General features: G+C 43.1%; 1 protein-coding gene across 2 annotated transcripts in view; it reads left to right on the plus strand.

Annotated features, from left to right (window-relative positions):
- Positions 1 to 825: 825 nt before the first annotated feature.
- appbp2 (amyloid beta precursor protein (cytoplasmic tail) binding protein 2) overlaps positions 826 to 10,405 on the plus strand; it is an 86,357-nt gene continuing 76,777 nt past the window's right edge. Inside the window, exon 1 of one of the 2 annotated variants that reach the window (XM_043718527.1) lies at positions 826 to 1,284. In XM_043718527.1, coding sequence (XP_043574462.1) covers positions 1,147 to 1,284 — 138 coding nt within the window. In that variant the 5' untranslated portion in view covers positions 826 to 1,146. The remainder of the gene's footprint in view (positions 1,285 to 10,405) is intronic. The other variant, XM_043718528.1, reaches the window with a different exon arrangement.

Genomic DNA, 10,405 nt, shown 5'->3' on the forward strand with positions numbered 1-10,405 from the left:
ACTGCTCAAAGCCTCCTTCTGAGGATGCCTAAGCATATTTGTTTTCTGTGAATTCATCGTCCAGAGCTAGCAGAGTTTGCGGGAGCAGACAGGAAGAAAGCCCACCCAAGTGGCTAATGGCTAGCAACTACCTCTTTGAGAGTTGCCTAGCTTTGGCAGGTGGGTGGCTAGTCACAAAAAGTACAGTATGATCTAGCTGTAAGTCTGAATTCCACAAGCAAGGACTGGTCTCAAGCCAAGGGTGTTCCAGGCTTGTGGGGATGTGTCCAAAAATTTGGGCTGGCCCAAAATGGAGATAGTTAAGCAGGCAGGAGAGAGAGGGTTGAGGAAGTGAGACTTCTGAGGGAGCTGTTGGGGTAATGGCCTCTGAATGAGTAAAAGAAAAGGTGAGGGATGTTTGAGTGTGATTGTCTGGAGTGAGAGGGGTGGGGTAGAATCGGGCAGATTGTGTTTGTGTGTTGGAGAGCAGCTGGGAGTAGCAACACACTGAGATGAAATATCACATAAAGGGTAAGCAGGATCCTGGAGAGAAACTGTAAACATTAAACTTTACTTGGAGAATATTGTGATAGGAAATCTTTTATCTCTTGGCCCTTGGCTCAGAGGTAGGGACATTATCACTGTTCCAGAAGCTCTCAATCTATGTGTTATCCAAATTTTAAAGACTAACTGCCCGCCCTTCCAATATTATGTCTTTTGTGTACGTGACTCTGAGAATTTAATTCAGCCGTGCAGAAGCGGGGAAACTCCCAGTGCGGGAGATCCCTTCGCTTTTTAAAAAAAACTCAATTACGTATCATGCAGCTTTTGCGTCATTACGTACATGGGCGGGGACTGGCGTGCATGTGGAAAACGTCACCGCGTTCAGCGTAGGTTAAAAAAAATGTTCTGCCTCTGCGAGAAAATTGTTTTAAAATGAAGTGTGAGGAAGAAAAGGCGGTGGGAGTGTATTTCGGTTGAATGGCATTTTAATTCTTTTTCATTTTTAAACAATAACGTTCGGATTGTTTGAAAGCTGACGATCGGCGCTGTGTTTTGGCGAGGGGCTGCAGGTTCCTGCGGCTCTGTCGCTCGCTCGCTTGGTTGGTTGGTTGGTTCCTGTTTGGGGTGCGAGGCGGCCGCTGAGGGGGAAAAGACATCAACAATATGGCGGCGGTGGAGCTGGAATGGATTCCTGAAACCCTGTATAATACTGCAATCTCGGCTGTGGTGGACAGCTACACACGATCCCGAAGGGAGATCCGCTCGCTGCCCGAAAATATACAGTTTGACGTTTATTACAAGGTACTGCCATCTAGTCCCTCTCCGCATCCTGACCCCTTTTCGGATTTTTTTTATTGCATTGCAGTTGACTCGACCAATTAACTGATTTCCCTGGGCTGTGATAATCACCGTTATCCAGTTCTGGTTCGCGTCTGGGACTGCTCCGCGATACTGGGTATTACTGCCGCGAGTAAATTGCCTTGCATGAATTTTGATATTTGGTTTCAGAAGCACACTTGCTCCCCTTAGAACCTGCCATTTAAAACCAGGCAAGCGATGACACTAATCCGTATATGACATTACGTTTCCATGTGTTTACACAAGGGTTGTAAGGGACAGGAAGAAAAGTAAAGTTAAGGCCACATTAGAACGGCTGTAAGTCTGCTCTAGCACCCCGCTGGCTGACCTCTTTCTTGGGAAGTAAGATTACTAGGTTATTTTTGACGTGGAGGAGCCGGTGTTGGACTGGGGTGGGCAAAGTTAACAATCACGCAACACCAGGTTTATTTGGAAGCACTAGCTTTCGGAGCGCTGCTCCAAGCTACCTGGTAAAGGAGCAGCGCTTCGAAAGCCAGTGCTTCCAAATAAACCTGTTGGACTGTAACTTGGTGTTGTGTGATCTGTTAACTAGGTAATTTTGCAATTCCCTGGAGAAATTATTCAATTCTAATGACGTAGAAAACTTTAAGATTTCATTACTAATTTATTGATATTAACAGACTTTAAAACTGGAAATAGTAAAATGCACTTTTTTGTGTAGTTTTATTTTAACCATGTATGTCATAATACATGGGAGCAGATGCTCTGCCATTCAATCAAATTATGTTTGGTCTGATTATCCTGAACTACATTTTCCTGCCTGTTCCCTATAACCTTCAGTTCCCTTCATTGTTAAAAATCTGTCTACCTTCACCTTGGATATATTTAACAAATCAGCCTCTTCAGCTCTCTCTAATTAAGACTTTCACAGATTCATAACACTCCATGAGAGTTTGTGTTTTAAATGGATTGCTTATTCTGAGATTGTGCCCTCTGGTCCGAGTCTGTTTCCCATTGTGTATGTGTCTTCACTGTGTATGTGTCTTCACTTCCCTCTCTACCTTTTTTTTTAAAAAACAAGATTCATTGGTTGAATTTTTTGTGCAAATTTGCATTTCTGCTAGGTGTGCAAAAGTATTTTTGTTTCAGTGATCAGTTTTTGCCACCAGCCATTTATTTAGTGAAGGCAAAACTACAATGCTATTGTGCATTTGTGTTCCCCACAACAGTTGGGAACAAAAGCCATTATGTATTTATTCTAGCAGAATGTGCCATGGCTTTGAAGTCTGCGGTACATTGCCTTTTTTATAACCGTTTCATATGTTGTGAAAGCATGTTTATTTTCATTATGTAGTTAAGCTATATATATTGTTAGAATATATTTAGAGATGAGATGGTAGAGTAGTTTTTTTATTTGTTATTTCTAGCATATACAACTGGTACAGTAAAAATGAGACAGCATTCCTCCAGGACAGAGGGTGGTACATGGCCAGCGCAAACTACGCAATTGTACATGGCATAAAGTGTGTAAGAAGTGCAAAACACGCAAGTTGCAGTGTAATAGAAGAATGATAAATAATAGACATTTTTCTAGCACAATTCAGGTGGAAATAGTTCGATCGTACTGTGTTAAGGAGCCTGATGGCTTGGGGGAAGAAACTGTTGCACAGTTTGACTGTGAAAGATGGTCCAGTATCTTCTGCCAGATGGCAGGAGGGAGAAGAGTTTGAGTGAGAGTTGTGTGTGGCTTCCACAATGCTCTTAGTCTTTCGGATGCAGCGTGTGGCATAACTGTGTGTAATGGAGGGAAGAAAGGCTCCGATGATGTTCTCAGCTGTCCTCACTATTTGTTGTAGGGTCTTATGATCTGAGACTGTGCATTTCCTGAACCAGGTGGTGATGCAGCAGCTCAGGGTACACAATGACAGAGGAAGAATTAGAGAGCCGGTCACCTTAAGCTTATGAAACTTTGGCCTGTTGATGCTATCTTTGTTGAGTTACATGTCACAAGGAGACTCTTTGGGAAATGGAGAGATATAACTAATTAAGCTAAATAACTAACTAAGCCATTCTGACATCACAAACCTTGCTCTTAAGAACCTTGTTCTTAATGGCATTAGCAATATTTGATTTGGAAAATATTTTCCTGTGAACTGTTTTATTTGTGCAAATGTCAACTTGTATATCTTTATGGTTAAGATTTCCTCTTGGTGTTCTTGTTATATGTAGAAAGATGATTAAAACAAAATACAGCTTCACAATGTTGCAATCTGTGTTGAAACTGAAAGTTACCAAAGCACATAAACAGATTAAATAGACCAATGACCAGCAGATGGAATTCTTTAGGGAAAAATGAGGCTGTCCATCTTTGATCGAAGAGTAATAAATGGGAATGTTTTTATAATGGTGCAAAACTGGAACTATGGAGGAGAAAAGAATTTGATGGCTACAAATCAATAAAAGTTAGTGCACAAGTAAAGAAGCGCTGGGGGAATTTTAATTCTTCCATGCAATGGGTATAAATTCAAAGGTGTGGAAGTTTTGCTTCAGTTATGCAGAAACTTGATGAAACTCCATCTGGCAGATTGATATTAGGCACTGCACCTCCAGAATTATATGCTCACAAGAAACAGTATGGATTTGCCAGAATCATATATAGGGTTTAAATCATGAGGAAAACTGTGGTGGAAGGTGTCTGATTTAGAGTTTGGATTTTACAGCAGCAGCAGATAGGGTTTTCTTTCTGAAGGGTTTTTAAAAAAATTAAGTCGAACCTCCATAAGATATAGCAGGATTGCGCCATTCAGCCAATTGTCTTTTTGTACATATGTAGATTCTATATGTACATCAAGGACAGCATCCCTTAACTATCAGTAAGGTTGTCTATTTGTGGAGCCACAGGAAATGGGTGAGATTGTTAAAGTACAGATTTGAGACGGCCCAGGGAATCCCTTGTGGACTCAGACCTCTAAGCCTCTCAAGGTTTATCTTGGAGATTGTACTCTTTGGATGTCTGGAATGAAAAAACCTCTTACAGAGATAATTTAGTTTACTTTTAGTTATCCCCTTTATTTACCAGTAGCATCACTGTTACAACATACACTGATACTGATAAGCTAAACTAGCTAGGTTCTAGTAACTTAGGAGAGTAGGGTACTAGCTGTTCAAGTGCCCTAGCAGGCTACTCCAATGTACTGATACAAAGTGGCTTCCTTTATACAAAAAGTTTACAAAAATATTACATGTTCTTAATTAGACAGATAATAGCGAAAGTCAATACTTCATAAGGAAAAGAAGTTAATTGACAGGCCTGTGTACACTCGACTAATGGCTCAGTGGTTATCACTGCTGCCTCACAGCACCAGGGTCCTAGGTTCAATTCCAACCTCTGGTTACTGTCTGTGTGGAGTTCGCACATTCTTCTGTGTCTGCGTGGCTTTCCTCCGGGTGCTCCGGTTTCCTCCTACAATCCAAAGATATACAAATCGGGTGAATTGGCCATGCCAAATTGCCCCATAGTGTTAGGTCAGTTAGTCAGAGGGAAATGGGTCTGGGTGGGTCACTCTTCAGAGGGTTGGTGTGGACTAGTTGGGCCGAAGGGCCTGTTTCCACACTGTAGGGAATCTAATCTTTAAAAAAAAAATCCTACAGGCCCTAAGCCATTTATCAGGTGGGAAAAACGTAACCAGCCAAGAAACTCCTATCATAAAGAGGTACCAGTCTGAGCTAATTGGAGAGTTCACATGTCAGATACAATTTTTTTAATTTCAAAAATATACTTTATTCATAAAATAATTTGATCTGTACAATTGATCATGCCATACATACGTAAACATTCCATTTCTTGGCATTAGAGACAGAGTAATCATTCATATATACAGGTCTGTACGATTACTAATCCACATATTTAGCAGAGGGGTTAGCAGAGCCCCCTTACTGCGTCGGACCCCTGTGCTTAGGCAGGCAAACGTTATACGGTGGTCTTTCCCCACTGCGCTTTGGCGGCAGCTGCCCCAAGCTTCAGTGTGACCCTCAACACGTCATTCTGGACCTTGGAATGTGCCAGTCTGCAACACTCAGTCGGGGTCAACTCCTTCAGCTGGAAGATCAACAGGTTTCGGACCGCCCAGGCACAGTTGATGTTCGTCTCGGTGTGTGTCCCGGGGAACAGACCTGAAAATGTGTTGCTGGAAAAGCGCAGCAGGTCAGGCAGCATCCAAGGAACAGGAGAATTGACGTTTCGGGCATAAGCCCTTCTTCAGGAATGAGGAAAGTGTGTCCAGCAGGCTAAGATAAAAGATGGGGAGGAGGGACTTGGGGGAGGGGTTTTGGAAATAGGTGGAGGGAGGTCAAGGTGAGGGTGATAGGCCGGAGTGGGGTGGGGGCGGAGAGGTCAGGAAGACCATTGCAGGTCAGGAAGGCGGTGCTGAGTTCGAAGGATTTGACTGAGACAAGGTGCGGGGAGGGGAAATGAGGAAACTGGAGAAATCTGAGTTCATCCCTTGTGGTTGGAGGGTTCCCAGGCAGAAGATGAGGCGCTCTTCCTCCAACTGTCGTGTTGCTATGGTCTGGCGATGGAGGAGTCCAAGGACCTGCATGTCCTTTGTGGAGTGGGAGGGGGAGTTAAAGTGTTGGGCTACAGGGTGGTTGGGTTGGTTGGTCCGGGTGTCCCAGAGATGTTCTCTGAAACGTTCCGCAAGTGGGCGGCCTGTCTCCCCAATATAGAGGAGGCCTCATCGGGTGCAGCGGATGCAATAGATGATGTGTGTGGAGGTGCAGGTGAATTTGTGGCGGATATGGAAGTGTCCTTTGGGGCCTTGGAGGGAAGTAAGGGGGGAGGTGTGGGCGCAAGTTTTGCATTTCTTGCGGTTGCAGGGGAAGGTCCCAGGAGTGGAGGTTGGGTTGGTGGAGGGTGTGGACCTGTCGAGGGAGTCACGGAGGGAGTGGTCTTTTCGGAACGCTGATAGGGGAGGGGAGGGAAATATATCACTGGTGGTGGGGTCCGTTTGGAGGTGGCGGAAATGACGGCGGATGATACGTTGTACATGTCAGATACAATTGTTTTACAAAAATGGCTTCTTAGCAAGGAGGGCAAACTTTTGACCATAAAATAGGTTCCCGACACAACATGCCAGCATCTCTTCAATATTAGGCCTAGAATTATTTCTAAGCTAGGAGCACACTCTTGTTTTATTTTAAGCACTGAATCATTCTGTATCTAAGGCTGAGATGTTGCCATAAGGTTGTATGTAAACTGATTCATTAGTCTTTGAATTAAACATGCTTTGTTTTCAGGGTTATAATTCAAATTCAAGTAAGACATAACATTTGATCAGTTAGAATTGACAGTGGGGCAGTCTGTAAGGTCTGTAGAGTGGTCTGCAAGAACAGCAAGTAAAAGCTTCATCAGTATTACCTTTTACAGAGTTTGTATTTGATAAACGGTAATGGCTACTCAATATCATCATAAAGACTCAAAACTGCAATTAAGTTCAATCCATAGCAGATAAGCACTAAGAGTTAATTTTCTACTGGTTTCAGCAGCCTCAGCACTAAAATGGTCTGTCTCTCTAGTGTCCTTTTGAACTCTCAAGTCAGGGACTTGTAACAGCAAAGATGTTTTTCTCTCTGTGTTTGTCTAGCTTGCAAGGGGTAATAAGAATTCATTATAATTGACAGGACCTGACTGTTAATTACATGCTTTTGACAGTAGTGAGTTTCGTTTCGGGGTCAGAATCAAGCACTCATTAATTTCACAAGGGAAAAGCCATGAAGGTTATCACTTGGTGTCCTGTCGATACAGATTCAATGATGTTAAGGCAAATGTTCTTAATTGCCTTAGAGCATTCTGTTATCACTTGGTGAACACAGATGTTTTTATCTTCTGCATACCTTGGGTTTCCCCCTTTTTTCTGAGCCTCCCTGCCTGTCTATTTTCTAGTGTGCAGCAAATGTGTTCTATAATTCAACATTACATTTTAGTCTAAATGTTTAAAGACAAGTTTTAAGGCTATAGACTTTCTCAAGATCATAAACTAATATTTCTTGTCAGTATTTACTGTGGAGAGAGATGGGAAGTAAGTAGTGATGTCTTGAAAAGAATCCACATTACAGAAGCAGAGGTGCTAGAGGTCTTAAAAAGCAGAGGTAGATAAATCCACAGAACCTGACTGACTGACTGATTGTTTCCCAGTGTTAGGTTCTTTTCTTGAGGTTTCACACACGCAATGCAATTCGTACACACCAACTTCTGCAAAAAGTACAAGTTTATTAAAGCCTGTAAAAGCTAGGTGACCTGCTTTGATTCTCCTCACAGGCGTGTGAAGTTGAGTCTAAAGAGACCCTGAACAATTAAAAATGTACTTTTTTGGTTTATCTATTAATTGGTTTTTAGAAAAGGACTATAGCAGAGAGGTATCAGAAAGTATTTTAACTCAAATTTATACAAAGTAATAAACTAAGCAGAGATGGCTGGGCAGGTGATGTGCTGCAGCTGTATGATGTGGGAGCTGGCTGATCCCATTGTGAATGGCAGTGACCGCATCTGCAGCAAGTGTTGGTTGCTGGAAGAACTCCGGATCAGAGTTGATGATCTTTAATCTGAGCTTCAAACACTGCGGCACATCCGGGAGGGGGAGAGTTACCTGGACGCTTTGTTTCAGGAGGCAGTCACACCTGGCAGTAATTCACATTCAGATCGTGATCAGGGACATCAGAGTGTGACTGTAAGTGAGGCAGGGTAGGGGGAACCTGAGTTCAGGAGTGCAGGAGCCTCAGCCCTTGACCTTGTCCAACAGGTATGAGATTCTTGCTCCCTGTACGGATGAGGAAAAGGGCTCTGGACAGGATGAGCCAGCTGACCACGGCACCATGGTGCAGAAGGCCATTCAAGAGGGGGGAGCAAAAAGACAAGTAGTTGTTATAGGGGATTCTATAATTAGGGGGACAGATAGTATCCTTTGCAAGCCGGATCAGGAGTCTCGCATGGTGTGTTGCCTGCCCAGTGCCAGGGTGCGGGACATCTCCGACTGGCTGGGAAGGATCCAGTTGTTGTGGTCCACGTTGGGACTAACAGCATAGGCAAACAGGTGGAGGACCTGTTTGGGGATTATCAAGCACTAGGAAGGAAATTGAAGTACAGGTCCTCAAGGGTCATAATCTCCGAATTACTGCCCGAGCCACATACCAATTGGCATAGGGATAAGAAAATTAGGGAAGTAAACACGTGGCTAAGGGATTGGTGTGGGAAAGAGGGATTCCACTTCATGGGGCATTGGCATCAGTCATGGGACGGTCTCCACCTGAACCGATCAGGTACCAACTCACTACTGCAGCAAAAAGGAAGGATAACTTGGGACATTTTATGACTTCCAATATTAGATTAGATTAGATTACTTACAGTGTGGAAACAGGCCCTTCGGCCCCACAAGTCCACACCGACCCACCGAAGCGTAACCCACCCAGACCCATTCTCCTACATTTACCCCTTCACCTAACGCTACGGGCAATTTAGCATGGCCAATTCACCTAACCTGCACATTTTTTTTTTGATTGTGGGAGGAAACCGGAGCACCTGGAGGAAACCCACGCAGACACGGGGAGAATGTGCAAACTCCACACAGTCAGTCGCCTGAGGCGGGAATTGAACCCGGGTCTCTGGCGCTGTGAAGCAGCAGTGCTAACCACTGTGCTACCGTGCCGCCCACTTCAGAGTTTTTCTGACTAAATCCAGAAAGTCAGTGCCTAGTGAGTGTCTCCTCCCATAGATGTTCAAGATCATGTGGTTGAAGTCCAGAATAGTTTCTTTAAATATTTTCCACTGCTCATTTACCTCCATCCCTTTTAATCAATTTACCCAACCAACTTCAACCAGCTCCATCCTCATACCTATGCATCCGGCTTTGAGTTGGAGATTCTTGTTCAAGACAGCAGATCAATGGAAAAGTTGGTCATATTAGATTACTGATCAACCCTGCTTCATTGTACAATACTAGGTCTAAAACAGCTTTATCCCAAGTTGAATCATAATGCATAATTCTAGAAAATATTGTAAAAGCATTTCAGACTCAACCTCCAAACTATCCTTGCCAAATTTTTGTCCAGACTAAAGATTATAGCCCTCTGCCAGCCCCCTCCCCCAACAATAACTGCATTACTTCTGTTAGAAACTTGGATTACTTTTGCTGAAGGCTTTGTCCAATGGGGTGACTGTTGCTTAAGGGCCCAAAAACTATTTCCAATGTTTTCTGACCTTTTCACTAATCCCCCCCTACCTGTTTGATTTCCTGAGCCAAGATCCTTTCTCACTAATGTCCGTGTTGTCCTTTAACATGGACCACTCTCCTCCTTTTCCACTCACCTGTCTTTTCACAATGCTATGTATCCCTCGTTACAAATGTAGCCACATCCATACGTGGTGATTGGATCAAAAAACTATTTATTTTAATTTATGCTGTTACTTCATCTGAATGTCCAAAGCATTCAAAGTGCTTTCAATGTTGTAATTATTTTTGTTTGAACTTCAGTCACCAATACCTTAAAGTTCAGTCTTTCCGAACAAATTAACTTGAATAATTGTTAGTAAACTGTAACCAACTTAGCCATCCATCAAGTCTGACTGTATTCAAAGCGCTCTACTGGGCCCAATTCTAAAATTGTCAAATGTCAATATTCCCAGAGAGCAAAGATAAGCCAGCATTTTTCCTCCATCACCTGTATCTTTAAGTCCCTTTCACACTCTCTGCCTTTTTAACAAATGTAAAGAATTCATGGATTTCTGTCACCAAGTTCGGGAGCATCCATTCAGCTCTTCATCTTACCCTTTCACAAACAAAAACTACCTCCATTCTGCTCTGAACTTCCATCTCTTGTTTCTCTCCCATCTGACGTCCTTTTAGACTTAACCAATACATGGGATATGCTTGTCAATCCATTCTAACAAATCAAGTTCCCTTCTCGGCCCCTGCAGAAACTGACAATACCTCTAATGATAAGAAAGTTAGCATTAAGGCACTTTACCTGAATGCTCGTAGCATTCGTAACAAAGCAGATGAACTAATGGCACAGATCATCGTGAATGATTATGATGTGGTAGGCATCACAG

This window comes from Chiloscyllium plagiosum, chromosome 28 (genome assembly GCF_004010195.1).
Source record: "Chiloscyllium plagiosum isolate BGI_BamShark_2017 chromosome 28, ASM401019v2, whole genome shotgun sequence".
Classification (NCBI taxonomy): Eukaryota; Metazoa; Chordata; class Chondrichthyes; order Orectolobiformes; family Hemiscylliidae; genus Chiloscyllium; species Chiloscyllium plagiosum.